We start from the raw sequence: 21,017 nt of genomic DNA, 5'->3' as shown, positions 1-21,017 counted from the left end.
CGTGCAATATCAAGTTAAATCAATTGAATTTGTTTAGCAAGCACAGTGGTCTCATTTTACAGCACTGCCAGCCAGTGTGTGCACAACATAAAAACGAGGTATTTTTTTTTGGTAATCATTTACGGTCACACTGCAACCGCTGTTCTCACACCTGGCCAGCCAAATGGTTGCAATTTATTTGTTTGCATATTTTAACTGCAAACACAAAACATGTCCATATCGGAGCAGCATCGCATCGGGCTGCGCGATCTGTTGATTAACGAAACAAACACACCCGTGCTGCTGCAGCTGGCCAGAAGCGTCACAAAAAATGTGTGCAGCATCGAAGAGCCCGAAGGTAAGCAAAATGACTTAAAACAATAAAAACAAATACAAGCGATTTCTGTGCCTACAGAGGCGCTGGGCTACCTGACGGCGCATATGGAGGACATACACAAGCTGCTGCATAAACGACACATTACGCGGGATTTGCTGTTTAAATACCTGCACAAACGCCTGCCCGGTACCTATACAGACTTCACCAAAGCGGATTTGGTCATGCGGGTGATAAAATATTGGGACCAACAGCTGAACGCGGGCATCATGCAAGAGCAAGGCCCAACTAGCTTGGACACATATTGTGCGACCCAGCCGCGTAGGGAAGAGGAGTTTCCCATACATTTGATAGCGCGCAAATTTGGCGAATGGTTCTTCGACAAATACAACTCCGACCAGCTGAAGCTGACCGACCTGTGGAGCGATGCGGCGCTGCAGCTGGAGGTCATCGCGGATGACGGCGCCAGCGAGCTGCAGTGCGCCAGCGCTGAGGAGGTGCTGGTTGCGCTGATCAGCGCTAAGCAACAGTTTGGTTTCTACTTCAATCCCAATTTAACACATTCGGGCGTGCAGGGACGCATCGATACCTACGGCCAGGTCGTGGTGCTCTGCTGCGGCACACTGCACACGGCCGACAGATCTGTTGGGGTCTTCGAATGCGCCTTTGGCCTGTTGCGCGATCCGCACGCCAACAACAACTGGAAGCCCAAGAAGTTCAAGTGTTTGCTGCGCAGCGAACTGAGCCCGCCGCGGCTGCACACCCTCAACGCCAGCGAGACGCTGCAGACGGCTCTGGCGCTGCCCACGCCCAGCGACACACTGGACTAGCCAGTGGCAGGAGAAGTCTTCGAATTAGCTGACTCTATGTTTATTTTATAAGAGTATATATATTTATATATATATAACTAGTCTGTTAAAGCAAGCAAAAAGAAATCGATTCTTTTGAAACCTTGTTTAAATTTCCGTTGTAAATGAAATTTTTATGTTCCACTTAACAAACTTTACTTTAGGACTGTGAAATGATATTAATAAACTGCCTTGATTAATCCCACTGCTAACAAATCTTTAAAATGCAACAAGGACAGACTCAAGGATTTGATACCTCTAATATATTTTAGATTAAATTCTGTCAGAATCTATTCACTGTTAATTTCTATGAAAACTATATGAGATAGTAATCCGATTTTCTTGATAAAAATGTAGTTAAATTAATAATGAACGGGTTTGGATAGGTTATTTTCTAACAAGAAAGAAGGCTATCAGGCTATATCTTAAACCTTTGCATATAGAAACAGAAAAACGACTGTTTCTTCCTATAGACCTATTTTTATAAAGTAGTTGTCTCCTGCTGATAGGATGCAGCTGATACGTGTGAAGCATGGTAGAACTCGAAAAAGTCAAGTTGTTCAGCAAAACTTGGAAAACAAAAAATGTATACAAGAACCTAAAATTTGACCGTTCGAGGGAAACTCTATGATACAGTGTTTCGATGTTGATAATGTATCTAATATGTAGAAAGCATTTTGAAAAAAATATATGAAAATCAAGATACCTTGAAAAACAAAAAGGTTTTCATACAAGAACTAAGTTTTAGATCAAACATTCCCATTATATAATGGTTCGATCCGGCTGGTTCTCATTTATCTACTGCCTACTCGAAATCGTTCAGTTTGATCAAGATATCTTTAAATCCAAAAACCTATTTTGTTTTCAAAACAATCCCAATTATCTGGATAATAGATCTATGAAATCTTAATGAAATTCATTAATGGAAGCTATATAAGATAGCTAGGAATGCAATAAGACTTGAAAATGTTGATTCCAGTTAGTATGGCTTTAAAAACTAAGTTTTTCATACAAAAACTATTGTTCCTATGGAAGCAACATTTTATAAGATATGAGGAGGGATCCGAATCGTCTGACTCTCTAATTATGTATGGTTTCTTAGGGATTACTTTAATAATAAGACACTTATTAACTTTGAAAGAGATTGACCGACGGACGGATCAGACATGGAATATACCGAATAAAATGATGGATGGGGTAAAAGTATCACAGCTAAACTACTTTAACGTCTAATTCCTTTAAAACCTCATTGCTTTTTCTACGCTTGGCAGTCTAAAAATGCTTCAGTTAAAGAAATATTTAACCTTTTGCTTACGTTACCTGTTACTTGTTCCAAGAGGGGATCCGCGCTCCTGTTTTTTACCTGTGGATAGAAAAACACACGAGAGAGAATGTTTCTCAGTAAAACACGCGATTTTTAAGGATCACACAACTTACGCCCGGACGTGGAATTGTGTCAGTTTCAACAGACGCGCAGTTTCCACATTTTGTGGGCACTTTCGGCCGAGTTTGCTGCAAGTTCAGAAAAAACAACAGCATTAAACGGAGGCTTTAAAACAAACCATAATGTGTTTTTTAAAGGGTGAAAAAAATAATAGCAAGCTGACCCGGTGTTATAATTGGTTGATAAACTGATTTTGAGCCCCAAAAAAAATTATTACCAGTTGCGCTGCTCGAGGCTCCACATTACTTTTATAGACGTTTTCTAGAAATGTGATTTTTGGCTGAGCAGGTCCACTGAAATGGTATCAAATATTAATAATAGCTTGTGAATAGAGGCGAATGCAACTAGTAGTTATATATACTATATAATTGCGCGCGCGCGCGCGTGTGTGTGTGTGTGTGTGTGTGTGTGTGTAGTGAGAGAAGAATTGGTATGGTGGGTGTTTGTAGTTTTACATAGTACATGCATATACATATATATATATATATTAGGTATTACTTAGATCTATCGATAAGGTCGTAAGCACGCACACACATAACAATTCGGCCGTTTCACAAAGCGCGTACAACAAAAAACCACAAAACTTATGTACATTTGCTTAGATAGTATTTGCATATAGTATGTAGAAAGATAGTAGTTGTATTCTATTTAATAGATGTGTGTTGTCTGGGGGTGAGTGGTCTTTGAAGTTCGGTAATGATAATAATAATAACTCGAATAACTCGCTTTAACTAACATCGCTAACGTAATTGCTTAGTCTAGAAATTATTGAATTACGTTTATTCGCTCTCTCTCTCTCTCTCGGTTGTACACGCATCTACATTTTCTCCTGTATAAACGGATGCATTAGCGCCTGATTCAGCGATATACGCTTGCCCGGATCCAGTGCAAACATATTCTCCAGCAGATCCTTTAGCTGTGTTACCTTGCGATGCTGATCATCGGGCAAATTCTGATCGGCAATCAGCTCCTGCTGCAAGTTGCGCGTTGGCTTCACCACGGGCATCACAACGATCTTTTCCTGCAAAGGCAACAGAAATGATATCAGTAAAAATTAGGATAAGTTTAAGATAGAAGATAGATATGCAGACGCGTCACTTACCCGCTCCGTTAGCTTGTCTATCTCGTGGTAGAGGAAATTGCAGCTCTGATCGAAATGCTGCTCCCTGAACTGACCCTTGCGTACAATACGATTGGGTATTTTGCCTTTGACATCCATAAAGAACTTGAGCATTTGATTATTGCTTTTGCCACTAAACAATATCTTGCCCGTATATAGCTCATAGATGGTGCAGCCGGCCGACCAGGTATCAATGCCATAATCATAGGGTATGCCCATTATGATTTCGGGCGCACGATAGAAACGTGAAACCAGATAAGGCGTTATTTCGTTCTCACTTATGCCCGAAGCGGAGCCGAAATCGCACAGTTTCAAGATGAGATTATTCTCATTGACCAGAATATTGTCGGGCTTGATGTCCGCATGCAGTATGCCAGTCTTCTTCAGCAGTTTGAGCGCCAGGAACAATTGCTGCGTATAGCTGCGCACCGCCTTGATATGCAGACCCACATTTTTGCCATATTTCTTAAGAACCTCACGCAGATTCATAGCCAGCGGCTCAAACACCATGCACAAGTGCTAATTTGATAGAATTGAAAGAGTTTTAACAATAAACATATTCTAATAATTTTACCCATTAAAAAAACGTACCTGCTTGTGGAAAAAGTGTCGATACAAACGCAGACAATGAAAACGATCATCGGGATCGGCATCGTTGAGCTTCTTCAGGATTTCCAATTCGCGCAGACCCGTTTTGTGCCTGTTGCAGAATATTCAAAATAAATATTATGCTTTATGTTAATAGACAAAATTAGTAAACTAACTAAAGACAAGACATTTCTATAAATCAGGGAAATTTTTAAAATCGGTTAAACAAAACTAAGAAATTATTAATACGATTAAGGGGACACAATTTAAATTGTTAACCGATAAGCTTAAAATCTATTTACTATAAATACTTTAATAAATCTCAAAACCTTTTAAAGAGTTTGTTAAATTCTGACCAGGCATAGACGGCCTGCTCTCTTGATTCGCACTTACATGATCTCATTGTTGCGTATAATCTTGATGGCCACGTTGGCGTTGCCACGCGCCTGATCGCGTCCACGCACCACATTGCTGAACACGCCCTGCCCGGTGTAGCCGCTGACTAGGTAGCGATTGTCCAGGACCTCGCCGATGCGCACGCGATAATAGCCCTCGGCATCGTCCCAATTGTCCGTCAGCGCAGGATTCTCAATTTGATGCTTGTTGTGCACAATTGTGCTGGGTGACTATACGGATTAAGAGAGAGTTCGGGGAAGCATTAGAAATTGAATCGAGCGAAAGATATTGCGACATTTACGATCTTGCGACTCACATCGAAATTGGAATCGACGTCCTGATCGGCAAACATGTCCCACTCGTTGCGTTTCTCTTTGACTGCGCTGTTCTTGGACGAATTCGCATCGAAGGGCTCTGTCTTGCCAAGTGCATCCTGCTGCTCCTCCTCCTCCTCCTCCTCCTTATCCTGCAGCGTAGGCGTGGGCGTGCGCTGTGCACGTTCCGGTTTGGAGGAAACGGGTGAAGTGCTTCTGGACTCGTACGAATTGGATTTGCGCGGCGTTGGGCTGGCTGTGCGCGATTCCTGATCATTTGTGCCCAATTTCTGTTCAGAAATGAAATCAAATTTGTAGTTGGAGCCCAAATATATAAAAGCTGGTATTGTACATTAATAATCCACCCATTTTCTGCCCGACAATATATATATGGATATGTGTGCCGTTACCTTGAGCAGCTCTTCACGCTGCTTGCGACGCAGCTCAATGATGCGCTCCTCATCATCCTCATCCTCGTTGATGTCTATGTCCAGGCTGGCTTCCTCATCGCTGCTCTCCTTTTCATGCATTTTCTGGCCTTCGCTCAGCGAGCCTTTGTAGCGATCGCGATCCGCGGCGCCAAAGCCATTGCCAGAGCCTCGTCCGCCACGTCCGTTACCGCCACGATCCTGCTCCTGCTGGCGTTCACGTTCACGTCTGCGGTCCGACTCAACCTTGCTGCGACTGTGCGAACGTGGCCGATTCCAGCGTTCACGATCTCGTTGGTCACGCTCTCGCGGCCGACCGCCGGCTCGCTCCGGGGGCTGTCGACTGTCCCGGTCCGGACGTCGGTCGTGGTCACGACTTTGTTCGCGCCGCTCGCGCTGCTTGTCGCGATTGATCTCCTGTCGCAGATCCTCCATGTTCCTATTGTTCTCCTGATGGTGGCGTCTCTGGTTGTGGTGTTGCTGCTGATGCTGCTGTTGCTCTATGCGACGGCGCGGCGTGCGACTGCGTTGATCGCGGGACATACGATCGCGGGAGCGTCGATCGCGTGAGCGTCCCGCTGCCAGCGATGTGTCCTCACGTGTGCGACTTCTCTGCGGGCGGGCGGGCGATGCGTGACGTCGTCGCTTCTCCGGCGTGGGCGAGGGCGTGCGCTGACCACCGCTAGAATCATCCAATAATATAACATCGGGTTCGTTTGAGTTATTGATGTTAGATTGTTTATTATTAACATGTTTACTAGTTGCAGTTGCCAGCGGCGCTGCAGACTGCGAGCTCGGCCTGCCCTGCGGCACCTCAATAGCTGCTATAATGGCCTGCTGCTGCTGCTGCAGCTCGTCGCGCCTGCGCTTAGCCAGCACCGAATTGGAGCGACTTTCGTCGCCCTCCGTGTCTGACATGTAGGCGCCCAGACGCGCCTGCAGCAGCGCCTTTTGCTTCATCAGTTCCTCCAAATTGAGCTCATCCTCGAGCTTGGCCGGCAACACAGGACTGGCAATGTCAATGGGGCTGAAATTAGGTATAAGTATCTGATTATTATTGTAACACTTTTTATAATCCTTTAGAGGCTATTTCAACCCATAGAACGAGACATCTGTGAACATCTATATCTTGAACAGTTCAGATCATGTCCGTCTGTCGGTTTCTTTGCAATCGAAATAGTCGGTCGAAAATGAGAAAAATATATGATTCATATGTCATGAACATCGGACTATAACACATAGCTCTACAGGAAGAATCAGTTGACAAGTTTTCAAGATATCTTCACTAGGAGGAGAGTTCCTCACATACCTGCCAAACCGTAAGCCAAACTTCCACAAGGGTATTTAATCTTCGGCGTGCCAAAGACAGATGTTCTTTTAGGTTTTTTGTCATTTAATACATACACTTCACTCTCGCTACCCGAGGTGGCCACCTCCAGCACGGGCAGCACCTTATTCTGTATGGTTTTGGTTATCTCCTCGACCAGGCTGCACGGATCCGTATTTGGTTTAACGATGCGAAAGTCGGCGGAACCGTTGGACGACAGTATGGTGCTGCGCTCCCGGCTGGCCGCCTGCATGATCTCGGTGAATTTGCTGCTAAGACTTTGGGCGCCAGCATTTGAGGATTCGCTTGGTCGCTGATGGCGCTTCTTGGACTTCTTGTGCTTCTTGTGCACTTTTTCGCTGGAGCTGGTTTTTTTGTGTTTCTTATGCTTTTTGGACTTCTTGTGCTTGGCGCGACGCTCCTCGGTCTCGCTGTTGTCGCTGGAGTCGTAACTGCTTGGAAGCACACACCACAAATTAATATACATACACACGTATCGCACACGCATACACACGCACAGCACACAAACACATAACCTCACAAAGCTTTGCTTGCTAATTTGTTATTTTGCCACCTACCTTTTGTCATCACTCGTCATTGTGTATAACTGTTGGTGCAAGAGACATGCACCAATGCTTGTATTATTAAAAATTAAACTTTCAATTAGTATTTGGTGCGCGATTTTACATTTGCATTCGAGTTGGTATCAAAACGTTTGGCCCAAGTTCGTTTGAGCGACGACTCTACTGAACAAATGAACTAGGCGAACTGATTGTCGCTCATTGGAACTACTGCTGACTAACTAATCATAACAGCGAGGTAACGTAAAATTACAGAGTAACGCTGTTATCGATTACTACATAAGCATATAAAGTCCTAATTTCATAGTTTTGACGGGTACTAATCAACCATTGTTATTTTCAAAAATATGGTATCTTTTCGAAAGTTTGAACAGCAGACAGAAATCACTAATTATGAAAAGATTTCAGAGTTTAAATTGGCCGCCTAAGTATTCGCATATTTTCATAACAGAGACAGTGTTGCCACCGGCCGCTTCAAAAAAGTAGCTTAATTCAATGTTTTAAATAACTAAAAATGGCTAAATAGCCTACAAAAGTAGGTAAATAATTTCACTGTTTACGGCTGACGACCGAAACATTGATAAAACTAGCTATAAAAAAGCTGTGCTGGCAACACTGACTAAAACAGCACGCCGGCAAGGCAATGATTGCAAAAGTTTCTCGTTTGTGTTCGCTCAAGTTATTCCAACAACAATTTCGAGTAACTGCACTTTCGACTTGCTTACGTAGTATACGGCCGCACAGCACAGCCGTCGCCATGGATAAAGTGTATCTGCGCCATGCAGAAAATACCGAGGAGCTGCACATTACGTTTCGCTATGCCAACAAGGAGCTCAAGCTGGATCGCAGCTTTAACTTCTGCCGGCGCATGGACGAGCGTGTGGATGAAGCCCTCACCCGCATACGGAACAACGTCGAGAAGGAGCTGAGCAAACGCAGCAGGAAGAAGACCAAGGGCGCACCAGCTGCTGCCGAGACCACGGCGCCCCCCAATCCGGATGAGATAATTGTGGAGCTGCATCGGGACGGGTCCGAGGAACGCATCCTGGGCATCACTTTTGCCGAGTTGCTGTCGGACCTTGCAAATGTTGAACTTAAACTGCGCGTTTTGGACACCACATTTGATGTGGTGCTGAATGAGCCTTGGACTGGGGCACTCCAGTTGCCCAGCTCCATTATGGCTGGCTGCCTGGTTTACCCGCTGAAGCTCGAACTGCAGTTTGCCAGCCGGACGCACAGTTCAGGTGAATGGTATAAAGCAACAAAGCCCGCATCGGGAATCTTTAATGAGAAAACCCAATGGGAGCCATGCGGCCAGGGTCTGATCTATCAAGTAGCGCCCGCGGATATAGGCTATCATTTAAAGCTGGTCGTGACGCCGGCAAATGAGAGTGGCCTCTCGGGTCCCGCGACGGAATGCATCAGTAAATTGCCGGTTCAGCCGGGACCCGATGCTTGTCCCTTTGAGCTGCGCCAGCAACATACCCGCCAGCCATTGAGCGGACTCCATGAGATACGCGTGGTCAGCTACAATCTGCTGGCCGATCTCTATGCGGATGGGGACTATGCGCGCAAGACTCTGTTTCCCTACTGCGCGCCGGCTGCTCTGAAAATGGAGTACCGCAAGCAGCTGTTCATCAAGGAGCTGGTTGGCTATAATGCGGACTTGCTGTGCCTGCAGGAGGTGGATCTCAAGATATTTGAGCACGATCTGCAGCACGTGCTGGAGCATAGCTTCGCTGGCATCATGACGCCCAAGGGCGCCTGCGCCGAGGGCATTGCCCTGTTCTATCGCAAGTCGCGGTTCCAGCTGCTCCACAACTATGTCCTGCACCTCGGCGACAACATAAGCACCTTGCCCATCTTCGCACCACTCTGGAATCGGATTAAGCACAACGAACAGCTGGCCAAGCGCATATGCGACAGGTCCACCACATTGCAGTTGTGTCTGCTGCAGCTGCGGGAGACGGGTCGCTATGTGCTGGTGGCCAATACACATCTCTACTTCCATCCGGATGCGGATCACATACGCTTGCTGCAGATTGGCTTCTCGCTCATCTTTGTGGAGCACATGTACAGGCAGACCATAAAGGAACGCAATATTGGTTCACAAAATATTGGACTCATATTCTGCGGCGACTTCAATAGCGTGCCGGAATGTGGCATCTATAAGCTGATGACCGAACGGTTTGTGGGCCCAGATTTTGTGGACTGGCGCAGCAACACGGAGGAGGCTGTCACAGATGTGGAGCTCCGGCAGCTATTCATGATGAGCTCCGCTTGCGGCACACCGCCGTACACCAATTACACGACTCTCTTCGCGGCCTGCTTGGATTATATATTCTACCAAAGCGATTGCTTTGATTTGCTGCAGTCTGTGCCGCTGCCCACGGTGGAGGAGTTGAGTGCCAACGAAGCTATACCGTCCGTCACGTTTCCCTCGGATCACGTGGCTCTCGTGGCGGATCTCGCATTTAAATCAGCCTAATTGTTGACTGTAAATAAATTGTTTTTTATTATTGTAAAACTAATTTGTACTCCTGTCTAACTGGCCACAGCCACGTCCACGTCGTGCTCATCCTTTTCAATGCTCAGCTCCAGCACGGCATCCTCGTCCACAGACATGGTTATGGGTTCCTTGGAGCTCTCTGTTGAGGCGGAGTTCTCTTTTGGCTTGCCGCGATTGCTATCGAATTTGTTGGTCACAATGTTGTTCAGTTCATCGTCATCGTCGTCGTCGCTGACCTCCATGATGCCATTATTATCGTTATTATCAACGGATGCGGCGTCGCTTTCGCTTGATGATGACGACGAGCCGGAGCTGTTCTCCTCCTCCAGCTGCTGTTCCAGCTCGTGTATGGTGTACATCAGCAGCGTGAAATCGTTGCGACGTTTCTGGAACTTGAACTCCATCTTAAGCTTCTTCTGTGTCAGTTTGTCGATCTCCTTTTTGATGGTCTCGATTTGTTTCTCGGTAGCCTTGCGATCCGGCTGCTCCTCGATGAGCGAGGCGAGCAAATCGTATTCCATTTTATTTTTGCGTAATTCCTTGGCTATGATTAGCTCCTTCTTGCTCGCCTCGATCTCCTCCTTAGCCAATTCGATGCTCTCCTGATGCTTTTCCGCCAGTTTAGTGTAGTTCTCCTGTTCCTCCTGGATCATGCGCAGCGTTTGCACATTTTTCAAGGCAGCAAATTGACATTGTGCCAGCTGCGCCATCAAACGATCGAACATTATTTGACTAAAATTTAAGCTTGTTAATGAGCATTAATTGTGGATGATTTGTGTGGGTCCCTACTTGGTCTCCGGAGAGTCGTTCTTGGAGTTGGCCCATTTCAGGAACTGTTTTAAAAGCATGTTCAGTCTGCGGTCTTCGCCCGTGCCATCGCCATCAATTAGCAGACGCTGTTTTATAATCTCCTCTGCGTAGGTAAACTATTAGTGTGCTTATAATATTTATAAATAAATAATTTACCGTCGTTCATCGCAGCGGCTATTGTTTTTTTTTTTAATTTTAACTATAGCAAAAGACCGGCTGCTTTGCTCGCCTGCAGCTATGCTCAGTAAAAATATCGAGTCCCAAATTCACCACACACTCGCATGTTAAACTGATGTCTAAATTCACCACGTACTCACATATTATCGAAAACATTTGCCGCATTTGCTCGGCGCTTATTAAACTTTGTTGTTTCTGTTTAGTTTTTTGAGTGAAATACGCAAAATGACTGCTGTGCCGCCGCCCGCAAACATATCCACACTGATGCCATTGGGTAAGCAACGAAATAATTTCAATTTGTAAGCATTTTAAACGTTTGTCATGCTGCCGGCAGAACTGGTGGACAAATGCATCGGTTCCAGAATTCACATCATCATGAAGAACGACAAGGAAATGGTGGGCACCCTGCTGGGCTTTGATGATTTCGTCAACATGTTGCTCGACGATGTAACGGAATACGAGAACACGCCCGATGGACGCCGCATCACAAAACTAGATCAGATTCTGCTTAATGGTAACAACATTACAATGGTGAGTAGGAGATGGCAACAGCTGAGATGCAACTTTTTTGATTATAAATATATTATTTAATTACAGTTGGTGCCTGGTGGAGAGCTGGCTGAATAGCAATTTTATACACTTTTTACACTCTCAATAAACATGAATAAAATGAAATCAAGTGTTTAATTGGTCACATTGGCTCCAGTACTGGCAATTTAACTAATTTATAGCTAAATTCGGCTATTTTCAGAGGTCGTCTGGCGGGAACAGTTGCAGTTTTAGTCCCATTTAGCCATTACCTGGCATCCCAATGAGAGGAACCAACAAAACTGTTAATACCAATTTAGCTGCTTTCAATATAACATTCCGCTAACATTGTCAGCACTTATTGGAACAGTGCTGCCAGATGATTGTTGTGTGTGTGTTGTGCGAAGGTGGCAGCTCTGCGCATGCGCTTTTGAACTGAGAGCGCGCGTTGTTTCTATCGCGTTTGCCATGCAACGCCGCGGCTGACAGTCAACATGTGCCATAAATAAGTACTAACGGTAATGTTCTAGTTGCATATACTCCCATGTCCGGTTGCTCTTTGCCACTCAGTACGGCACCAAACGCGAACGGAAGTGGAACAAGCGAAGCGGAAACCCACACGACGGCCGCCGCCGCCGCACGAATCTGAAAAAGTTTTCCAACAAAACAAAATAATAGGCAGCAGCAATTTGGTCAATGTTATGACTAATTGGAATTATAACGTGGCCAGCGCTTAAAGCGAGCGCTTCAGCAATTTAATACCGTGTTCAGATATTCAGTTAATAGAAAACGTTAAAGGTTCTGTGCAATTTTTGTCGGTATCTGTTGTCGGGGGTCGCCTTCGTAGTCGTAGACGCTGGCCAAGAGACTTGCCTGGGCAATATGATTGCGTGCAGAAATCAATAGATAAAACCATGAGCAGCAGCTGCCAGAGCATCGCCACGGCGGCCAGCAGTGCCGCCACAACAGCAGCCGCCGTCTCCATGTCCGTTTCGAATGCCACTTCAGTCGGTTCCCTCATAGCCGCCGCCTGCATGCAGCCGCCGCAGCAGCAGCAGCATCTGACGCACCAGCACCAGCAGCAGCCGCCGGCAGCGTCTCACTATGTCAACGGCACGGGCAGCCTGGGTCGCCTTAAGTTTCATCACAAGAGTCTCGATGCCAGCGACGAGGAGCTCGAGTATGCGCAGGTATGTGGCCAGCACATTAATTGAAAAAGGGGGAGAGGTGAGGCAAAGTATCGTCCACCCACTCGTCGGCTGCTTATTGAGTCATAATGCGATGTCCTGCAGCGTGGGCTCAATTGAAATTGCCTTGTGGCGGGTGGCGGGTGGCGGGTGGTAGCTGGTTGCTGCTGGTTGCCCCCCAGCCATAACTCTCTATACACATACACATACACATACACATACACATATACCCGTCGTGTTGGTGCCAGTGTTGCCAACGGTCGCATCACAAAAAGTAGCTGAATCCAAATGTTAAATGTAGCTTAAGAAAAGCTGAATTAATTTTAGATGCCAAGAAAATAGAAATTAGTCAAAAACAGCCATATTTTGCTAGAAAACGGCTGAACTGCCAACACACGCATCCGCTTAAAAAAAAGTAGCTGAATTCAAAATAAAAATACTTAAAAATAGCAAAAGCAATAGAATACCCAGGGCTTGTCATTAAAAAATATGAAGCTAAATCAGGTTAAAATGTCTACTGTTTCCGCCTGGAGACATTTTTAAAACTCCTTATTTAGCTAGATTACATCTGAATTGCTAACACGAGTTTCCGCTTCGAATATAATAGATAAAAATTGCCGAAATTACTTTCAGAACACAAAACAAATACAAAAATACCAAAACCAGTTTAAAATATCTACTGTAAAATTCAAAATTGGTTTCCGTAGCTGAGGATTCGTATACAGAAACGGGTCAAAATTTCCCACTCCCATAACTCGGCCAAATCTCAACCGATTTTCATCCGGATTGGATTTTCATTCATGATATTCCTTCTAAAATAATCTGGCATTTAAATCTGACCACACATTTTTTAGTCGGAATTCATGTCAAAATCTTACCCCTAGGATTCGTATATAGACATGGGCCAAAATTTCCCACCCCCATAACTCGGCCAAATCTCAACCGATTTTCACGAGGTTTAGTTTTTTCTTCATGGTTTTCACTCTAAAATAATCTGGCATTTAAATCTGACCACACATGTTTTAGTCGAAATTCATGTCAAAATCTTACCCCTAGGATTTGTATATAGACATGGGCAAAAATTTCCCACCCCCATAACTTGGCCAAAACTCAACCGATTTTCATGAGGCTTGGCTTTATGTTCATGGTTTTCCCTCTAAAATAATCTGGCATTTAAATCTGACCACACATTTTTTAAGTCGAAATTCATGTCAAAATCTTACCCCTAGGATTCGTATATAGACATGGGCCAAAATTTCCCACCCCCATAACTCGGCCAAATCTCAACCGATTTTCACGAGGTTTAGTTATTTCTTCATGGTTTTCACTCTAAAATAATCTGGCATTTAAATCTGACCACACATGTTTTAGTCGAAATTCATGTCAAAATCTTACCCCTAGGATTTGTATATAGACTTGGGCCAAAATTTCCCACCCCCATAACTCGGCCAAAACTCAACCGATTTTCACGAGGTTTAGTTTTTTCTTCATGGTTTTCCCTCTAAAATAATCTGGCATTTAAATCAGACAATACATTTTTTAGTCGAAATTCGTGTCCAAATCTTACCCCTAGGATTCGTATATAGACATGGGCCAAAATTTCCCAATCTCATAACTCAGCCAAAACTCAACCGATTTTCATGAGGCTTGGCTTTTTGTTCATGGTTTTCCCTCTAAAATAATCTGGCATTTAAATCTGACAACACATTTTTTAGTCGAAATTCATGTGAAAATCTTACCCCTAGGATTCGTATATAGACATGGGCCAAAATTTCCCACCCCTATAGCTCGGCCAAAACTCAACCGATTTTCACGAGGTTTAGTTTTTTCTTCATGGTTTTCCCTCTAAAATAATCTGGCATTTAAATCTGACAATACATTTTTTTGTCGAAATTCATGTCAAAATCTTACCCCTAGGATTCGTATATAGACATGGGCCAAAATTTCCCACCCTCATAACTCGGCCAAAACTCAACCGATTTTCACGAGGTTTAGTTTTTTCTTCATGGTTTTCCCTCTAAAATAATCTGGCATTTAAATCTGACAATACATTTTTTTGTCGAAATTCATGTCAAAATCTTACCCCTAGGATTCGTATATAGACATGGGCCAAAATTTCCCACCCTCATAACTCGGCCAAAACTCAACCGATTTTCACGAGGTTTAGTTTTTTCTTCATGGTTTTTCCTCTAAAATAATCTGGCATTTAAATCTGACAACACATTTTTTAGTCGAAATTCATGTCAAAATCTTACTCCTAGGATTCGTGTATAGACATGAGTAAAAATTTCCCATTCGCATAACTCGGTCAAAACTCAACCGATTTTCATGAGGCCTTGCTTTTTGTTCATGATTTTCCCTCTAGATTAATCAGCAAGTATGAAAATAGCTAAATCAGCATGAAAGTTCTACTGTTTCCGACTGAAGATGTCTTCAGCTTTCAGCTGAATTGGCAAGACTAGTTTCCGCCTCAAAAATAGCGGCTGAATTTATAGAAAAAATTGGTAAAAATAGCTGAAATAACTTTCTGAATACAAATTGGCAATTACTTCCATTACTTGTAATTAATATGCCCAAAAATAGTTAAATCAGCTTAAAATTTCTTCCGGCTAAAAACGTCTTCAAATAGCCAAATTTGGCTAGCTTACAGCTGAATTGGCAGCACTAGATTTCGCTGCAAGAATTTAGCTCAATCCAAAGAGTAAAAAATAGCTAAAAATAGCCTGATTTGGCTAGCTTACAGCTGAATTGGCAGCACTAGATTTCGCTGCAAGAATTTAGCTTAATTCAAAGGGTAAAAAATAGCTAAAAATAGCCTGATTTGGCTAGCTTAAAGCTGAATTGGCAGCACGAGTTTTCGCTGCAAGAAAATAGCTGAATTCAGAGTGTAAAAATAGCTAAAAATAGCCTGTTTTGGCTAGCTGTCAGCTGAGTAGGCAACCCTGGCTGGTGGTGGCTTTTGATGTTTGTTTTTGTTAGTAGTAGTGTGGGCAGTTCAGGGGTTGAAAGCCGCCTCAGCTGTTTAACCTAGCAAAGTTCACGCTTGGCCAGACACTTGGCCAGCACAAAACCAAGGCTGCGCCTCGCCAATCAACTTTAAATAATTCAATGCTCCGGAAGCAGCGACACGCCATCAATCCGAGCCCCTTACCCCGAACTCCGAAAACGTTTGGACGTGCCCTACTCCGCGGCCTTTGTTCATGAAATTAATTGAATTATGGTTTTTATGATATTTTTGTGTAATGCTTGGAAATGTTAAAATGAAACTGAAACCGAAACCGGAACTGTTTGTTGTGGAGGCCCAGCTCGTGGCTCGTTCTAGCTGCATGTGGAATTTACTATGCCATTTATTTTTATATTTATATTATACATATTCATAAAAGTGCGGCAGCTACTATTTGTGTGTTCTGCCTTGCATATTTCAGTGCTTAAAGCTGCTTCACCTACTCAACTTCTCGCTTGAATATTAGAATTTTCTAGGGTCTGATTCCCGAGCGTCTGATTGCATTTAATATTTATAAATGTGCAGACCAAAAAAAACAAACATTCAGCTTGTGTAATATGCATGAAAGCGTAGTATATCTATACCTTTATATAAAGGTATTTTAGTCAATATATATACCTAGCCCAGCCTGGGTCAAATGACTAACATTTAAAATGCAATCGGTACCGAAATTGTGAGCGTAATTCCCGCCAACTTCTGGCTTGTTTGAACTTCTTTTATTTCTTAATTTTTTTTAGTGCAATAACAAACTAAATAAGCAAATGTAAAAAATGAAAACAAATGTAAAATTTGAGCCGGTGACCTCTCTTTTGCTAGTTCAACGCTCGGGCAGCTACGGCAGCCACGCAGGCTCATGACGTCACGTTTACAAAGCACACTTATAAGGTTGCTTTGTTGTTGATATTTTTCGTACAAACTTTGACAAACTTTTTCAAAAATTTGGAGAGGGAATTTCTCGAAATTCTCACTCAATGCTTCATAGCCTTACTTCTGTTCTAAACTTATGATAAGAATATTAATAATAAGAAATAGGAGTTGAGGGCCTGAACGCTAGCGTTTTTTTTTTTTTTTTGTAATTAGCTATAGTATTATTTATAATATAATATCAATGTATTAAAGTTAATCTAATTAATAAAAATAAAATAACTAAAAACCAAGGTACCTTTTTCAAGGCAATGTATTTAGAAGAGATTCTTCAAAACTCCATAAAGTACAAATCATACCCTTTTGTATTTGATCCGAATCAAGCCTATCTCCCAATATTATATTCCTAATATTTAACATCTGGTTAAATAATTAACATGTAGTTAAATAATTAACATGTAACATTAACATCTTGATGATGATCAAGAATAAAGAAGAATAAAGATTTCATCTTCTGCTCAGTTACATACCTCTAAACACTAAGCATAATCCACCCGCTGCTAACAGTTTACAGGGCATATATAGCAGTTAACACCTGGGGATATTCATTTAGGTTCAGCCACAAATGTGGCACACCAAATGGCCGGCGGCTGCCCACGAGCTGCCGCTGCGATATGAAATGATGTTTGCCAACTGTTGGCCAGGCTTAAGAGCAGCACGTTTTCCAACTTTTAACAAACAGTTTTCCATGAATACGCTATGAGGATGGCGCAGACAACACTTTCACTGAGCAGAGTCTGGCCCAAGGGGGTGAGGAGGACGGTGGGGGGGGGGAGGGGACTGTTGAAACAATGGAAAGCAAACAAGGCACACAGACATCAACAGGCACACACACACACATGTTATAGTTAAATAGACAGCGCAGGGCTTTTCATTAAATCTTTACTAAGGACACACAAACAGAGAGAGAGAGAGAGAGAGAGGGAGAAAGGGAGAAAGGGAGAGAGAGAGAAAGCGACAGGACATTTGTAATGCCATAAATGGCTTAGACGCCCGATGGCCGCTTTTTAAAGCTATTCAAATGAAAGCAAATCCTTAAGCTCTATTAGGTATTGCCCGACTAGAGGATACCCTATACCCTGCCGCTATAAAAATTCTAGCTTTCTTCAATAGGAGGTGGGCTGTGCTTCCTCTTACCTTGGCCACACATTTCGTATGGGAAAATACAGTCTGGATTAACTTCTATTTGTTGGAAATTATCAGGTCTTAAATGTATATACTAAAGCGCAAGTTTGTTTTTTTAGTAACTAGTTCATTCAATTTGGGGAAATTTGATTTTTGGGGAAATGGGGGCTATCAGAAAAAAATCATTCTTTAATTATTTCCATACTAAAGAAGAGTCTACATACCAAATTTGGAGTCTATAGCTTTTATAATCTACGAGTAATACCCAAAAAAAAGCAGGTCTTGAAATCGATATTTTGAAAATGTTAGGAGATATCGAAAGAAACCGATAAATTCTTCCTGCGGAAAAGACTTCTTCTTCGATCTGAAGCAGCCCGTCTTCTTGTTTAAGAATATGTCTACTAGAAGAGTCTACAGCTTTTATAATCTTTGAGTAATGCCAAAAAACCATGTTTTGAAATTGATATTATAATACTGGGAGGGGATAACGAAAGAAAACTATTCATTATGCGTATGTTATAGGATGATAGGATAGGATAATATAGCTCGTCTTCTTGATCCAGAATATGTCAACTTTATGGGCTCGGATATGCTTCCTTCCCATTTGTGATGGGTTCAGGGTAGGGGTAAGGAAGAGAATATATAGATAACCTTGCAGACTTATGACAGATGACCAAGGTATATTTCCGGGCGATATATTTCAGACAGATGTGACTACTACTAAAGCTGAGTTTGGGTAAGATTTAGGGGAGAACAAGGAAGTTCCATGGCAGCTATATGATGTAGCTTTTAAATATCCCATAGTCATGCCGACTTCTAACTCACATTTCGCCCTTGCAGCTATCGCGCTCCACCCACATCCTGGGCCGCTACAAGTCGGAGCGTTTTCTGGCCTCCAAGCCGGACGAGGATCGACGGCGTCGCACCATCATTGTGGAGAAGAAGAACGACTCGTACGGCTTCACGCTGCAGAGCTATGGCATACACTACAAGTGCGACGAGGAGCTGGAGATGATCACGTACGTGGACTATGTGGAATATGGTGGGCCGGCCTATAGGGCCGGGATGCGCGAGGGCGACGTTATACTCTCGATCAATGGCAACGACATGGAGAAGGCCGATCACAAGACAATTGTGGAGTTCATCAAGAAGTGCGAGCTGCGCATGCGCATGGTTGTGCTCTTCGAGGATTGCGTGCGCAAGGTGAGTACTTGTCGGATCGTCTTTCTCCAGTTAATCCTCTAAAGAAATGCGTCCGTGTCCAACAGGTGGATCTGCACATGCGCTATATACAGCTGCAGAGCATGCTGCAGCAGAAGATGAACGAGCTGGAGCGCGTGCATCTGCGCGAACGTGAGCTGCTGGAGGGCAAGTGGAAGACGCACAGCTTGCCGGCGCGCAAGAAGGCAAATGCCGCCAACAGCTCGCCCAGCGAGAACGACGGCATCTCGCCCACAGAGCCGGGCGTCAATGAGCCGGGCTTCTATCGCCCGGCCCTGTCCACGGAGGATGTGGCCAACATGGCGCTGCGGCAGCAGCCGGTTATCATACCGCCGCCGGCACAGTTTATGCTCACCTATCACTATCTGGACCCGAGCTATCGCTATGTGCTGCGGCCCGCGCACATTGAGCCGGGACTGCAGCGGAGCAGCAGCAGCAGCGATCCCCACCAGGCGCAGCAGGCCATGCACTATGTGCTGCAGCGCACCGAGTCGCTGGACACGAACAGCGCCAGCCAGGCGACGCAGTATCACAGCGCCAGTGCTGGAGGAGCAGGAGCAGGAGGAGCAGGTGTGTCCGTGGTGAAGCCGCCGGCGCCGCCGCCGCGCACCTGCGAGAAGCACAAGCCGCCCGCCAAGCTTGAGAAGACGAAGCATTGCCATGCCGGACACTCGTGCAATCCCTGTGTCGGTCACTTTCGCTGGAAGTCCGCGGAGAAGTCGCACAGCAATGGGGACAATGTCAGCCTGGATGCCTACGATCTGGCCAGTCCCTGCTGCGATACGCAGTGCGTGCCGACCCGGCGTCGCCATCGCCAGCACAAGGAGCACACGCACACGCACACGCACAAGCACAAGCATCGCGATCGGGAGCGCTCCGAGCCGAAGGATAAACAGGCAGCGGGACGGCACAAGTCGCAGACGCATGCCGCCGCCGCCGCCGCCTCCTCCTCCTCGCCTGTGGTCAAGGCGACGCAGGGGAATCATCATCATCATCACCATCATCGGCATGTGCACGAGCAGACGCCGCCGTCGCAGCCGCCGGCACAGGCGCATCCTCATCATCATTACCATCACCAGCCCTCGCAGTCGGGCAGCGTGCGCTCGCGCTACTTTGACCTCGCCTCCGGGCTGGCCAGCCACTGCAGCCTGCATTCGTGCACCTCCAGCGATTTTGCGCCCGCCGATACCGCCTCCTATACGACCTCCATCAGCACGGATACGCTCTTCTGGGAGCCCAAGAGCGAGGCGGCGCAGGAGCATGCATCGCGCCAGCATTCGACCAAGTCGCGACAGTCGTACGAGCAGGCACAGCCCGTCCAGGGTCATGTCCATGCGCATCATCATCATCATCCGCATTACCATGTGACCGCCACGCAGGTGCAGCCGTCCCAGATCTATCCCAATAGCATGGCCTATGTGCAGAAGCCCAAGTCGTGGGACAATCTGGCCACCAAGGCGCTGGCTGGACAGGGCTTTGGCTATGGCTATCTGGACACGGCGGTGGCCATGAAGCCGCCGGTCAAGCTGCAGATTGCCCAGCAGCGGCATTCGATGCCGCGTCGCAATCCCTATGGCCGTTATTCCACCTATGGCGATGTGGAGAACTATGCGCCGCCGCCAACCGAATTTGTGGGCGAGCTAACGACCACCACGACGACCACGATTACGGCCAAGTCCACGGAGGAGCTGCTGGCCGCCTGCGACTGCCTGACGCCGCAGCAGCAGCAGGCCCTCAAGGCCGCCCAGTATCAGCTCAGCCAGACGCAGAAGCTCTCGCATCAGAACTCCTGCCAAATGGGCTACTATTCCCATCTGCCCAGGCCCACCGCGGACGTGGGCATCTCCACGGGACAACCCCCGCAACAGCAGCAGCAGCAACAGCAGCCGCAGCAGCTGCAGGCGAATAATGGCTGCGATGTTGCCACCGTGTCGGAGGCAACACGCTTGTAGGCCGCCAGCCATTTATTTAGCCATTTTCTAGCCGAATTCGGGGTTTGGCAGAGCTCTTTCGCCGGAAACGGTTGAAATTCTAAGCTGATTTAGCTATTTTTTAACATATCTGGCAACCCTGTTTATTGCCAAATTGTGCTCAGCTGTTTTATAGCTAGATACAGCTATTTTCAGATGTCTTCAGTCAAAAATAATTGGCAGCTATGCTTATTACCAATTTA

At 45.2% G+C, this 21,017-nt stretch overlaps 6 protein-coding genes across 8 annotated transcripts; 4 read left to right on the top strand and 2 right to left on the bottom strand.

Moving 5' to 3' along the window:
- Window positions 1-125: 125 nt before the first annotated feature.
- LOC135430525 (uncharacterized protein C3orf38 homolog) lies at window positions 126-1,362 on the top strand. The gene is made up of 2 exons (XM_064685224.1): window positions 126-337; window positions 395-1,362. Exons 1-2 carry the CDS (start codon window positions 211-213, stop codon window positions 1,141-1,143), a joined length of 876 nt encoding a protein of 291 aa, XP_064541294.1. The 5' UTR covers window positions 126-210; the 3' UTR covers window positions 1,144-1,362.
- Window positions 1,363-3,036: 1,674 nt separating this feature from the next.
- Window positions 3,037-7,543, bottom strand: Prp4k (Pre-mRNA processing factor 4 kinase). Of its 2 annotated transcripts, none has more exons than XM_064685163.1 (8): window positions 7,357-7,543; window positions 6,856-7,233; window positions 5,434-6,478; window positions 5,026-5,313; window positions 4,707-4,939; window positions 4,317-4,425; window positions 3,708-4,244; window positions 3,037-3,626 (listed from the first exon to the last, which is right to left on the bottom strand). In XM_064685163.1, the coding sequence occupies exons 1-8, from the start codon at window positions 7,374-7,376 to the stop codon at window positions 3,423-3,425; spliced, it is 2,814 nt and encodes a 937-aa protein (XP_064541233.1). In that variant the 5' UTR covers window positions 7,377-7,543; the 3' UTR covers window positions 3,037-3,422. The 2 variants fall into 2 exon arrangements, with proteins under 2 accessions (XP_064541233.1, XP_064541235.1); XM_064685165.1 differs by having other exon boundaries at window positions 6,856-7,230.
- Window positions 7,544-7,831: 288 nt separating this feature from the next.
- LOC135431297 (2',5'-phosphodiesterase 12) lies at window positions 7,832-9,886 on the top strand. The gene has a single exon (XM_064686340.1). It carries the CDS (start codon window positions 8,003-8,005, stop codon window positions 9,845-9,847), a length of 1,845 nt encoding a protein of 614 aa, XP_064542410.1. The 5' UTR covers window positions 7,832-8,002; the 3' UTR covers window positions 9,848-9,886.
- On the bottom strand, window positions 9,848-10,936 carry thoc7 (THO complex 7). The gene is made up of 3 exons (XM_064686353.1): window positions 10,835-10,936; window positions 10,658-10,781; window positions 9,848-10,600 (listed from the first exon to the last, which is right to left on the bottom strand). Exons 1-3 carry the CDS (start codon window positions 10,842-10,844, stop codon window positions 9,904-9,906), a joined length of 831 nt encoding a protein of 276 aa, XP_064542423.1. The 5' UTR covers window positions 10,845-10,936; the 3' UTR covers window positions 9,848-9,903.
- Window positions 10,937-10,979: 43 nt separating this feature from the next.
- LOC135431310 (U6 snRNA-associated Sm-like protein LSm5) lies at window positions 10,980-11,530 on the top strand. Its single transcript, XM_064686365.1, has 3 exons — window positions 10,980-11,129; window positions 11,190-11,386; window positions 11,453-11,530. Exons 1-3 carry the CDS (start codon window positions 11,081-11,083, stop codon window positions 11,480-11,482), a joined length of 276 nt encoding a protein of 91 aa, XP_064542435.1. The 5' UTR covers window positions 10,980-11,080; the 3' UTR covers window positions 11,483-11,530.
- Window positions 11,531-11,982: 452 nt separating this feature from the next.
- On the top strand, window positions 11,983-20,855 carry ssp6 (short spindle 6). Of its 2 annotated transcripts, none has more exons than XM_064686316.1 (3): window positions 11,983-12,573; window positions 18,464-18,826; window positions 18,892-20,855. In XM_064686316.1, exons 1-3 carry the CDS (start codon window positions 12,298-12,300, stop codon window positions 20,794-20,796), a joined length of 2,544 nt encoding a protein of 847 aa, XP_064542386.1. In that variant the 5' UTR covers window positions 11,983-12,297; the 3' UTR covers window positions 20,797-20,855. The 2 variants fall into 2 exon arrangements, with proteins under 2 accessions (XP_064542386.1, XP_064542395.1); XM_064686325.1 differs by lacking the exon at window positions 11,983-12,573 and adding an exon at window positions 18,168-18,359.
- The last annotated feature ends 162 nt before the right edge of the window (window positions 20,856-21,017 follow it).

This window comes from Drosophila montana, unplaced genomic scaffold (assembly GCF_035044405.1).
Source record: "Drosophila montana isolate Dmon_TW-CO22-7 unplaced genomic scaffold, ASM3504440v1 contig_1455_1, whole genome shotgun sequence".
In the NCBI taxonomy this organism is placed as follows: domain Eukaryota; kingdom Metazoa; phylum Arthropoda; class Insecta; order Diptera; family Drosophilidae; genus Drosophila; species Drosophila montana.
Note: the sequence above shows the minus strand (reverse complement) of the source record. Positions and strands in the feature narration are given on the sequence as shown.

What these genes read in the sequence shown, in the direction of transcription:
- LOC135431297 (XM_064686340.1), top strand. Translation starts at nt 8,003, where the DNA reads ATGATTGCAAAAGTTTCTCGTTTGTGTTCGCTCAAGTTATTCCAACAA.
- Prp4k (XM_064685163.1), bottom strand. Translation starts at nt 7,376, where the DNA reads ATGACGAGTGATGACAAAAG. An exon ending in AGCGTGAAGAGCTGCTCAAG is followed by an intron (nt 5,314 to 5,433) that starts GTAACGGCACAC and finishes ATTTCTGAACAG; the next exon opens with AAATTGGGCACAAATGATCA. An exon ending in ACGTCGATTCCAATTTCGAT is followed by an intron (nt 4,940 to 5,025) that starts GTGAGTCGCAAG and finishes TAATCCGTATAG; the next exon opens with TCACCCAGCACAATTGTGCA.
- ssp6 (XM_064686316.1), top strand. Translation starts at nt 12,298, where the DNA reads ATGAGCAGCAGCTGCCAGAGCATCGCCACGGCGGCCAGCAGTGCCGCC. An exon ending in AGGAGCTCGAGTATGCGCAG is followed by an intron (nt 12,574 to 18,463) that starts GTATGTGGCCAG and finishes TCGCCCTTGCAG; the next exon opens with CTATCGCGCTCCACCCACAT. An exon ending in TCGAGGATTGCGTGCGCAAG is followed by an intron (nt 18,827 to 18,891) that starts GTGAGTACTTGT and finishes CGTGTCCAACAG; the next exon opens with GTGGATCTGCACATGCGCTA.
- LOC135431310 (XM_064686365.1), top strand. Translation starts at nt 11,081, where the DNA reads ATGACTGCTGTGCCGCCGCCCGCAAACATATCCACACTGATGCCATTG. An exon ending in ATCCACACTGATGCCATTGG is followed by an intron (nt 11,130 to 11,189) that starts GTAAGCAACGAA and finishes TGCTGCCGGCAG; the next exon opens with AACTGGTGGACAAATGCATC. An exon ending in ATGGTAACAACATTACAATG is followed by an intron (nt 11,387 to 11,452) that starts GTGAGTAGGAGA and finishes ATTTAATTACAG; the next exon opens with TTGGTGCCTGGTGGAGAGCT.
- thoc7 (XM_064686353.1), bottom strand. An exon ending in AACGACTCTCCGGAGACCAA is followed by an intron (nt 10,601 to 10,657) that starts GTAGGGACCCAC and finishes CTTAAATTTTAG; the next exon opens with TCAAATAATGTTCGATCGTT.
- LOC135430525 (XM_064685224.1), top strand. Translation starts at nt 211, where the DNA reads ATGTCCATATCGGAGCAGCATCGCATCGGGCTGCGCGATCTGTTGATT. An exon ending in CAGCATCGAAGAGCCCGAAG is followed by an intron (nt 338 to 394) that starts GTAAGCAAAATG and finishes CTGTGCCTACAG; the next exon opens with AGGCGCTGGGCTACCTGACG.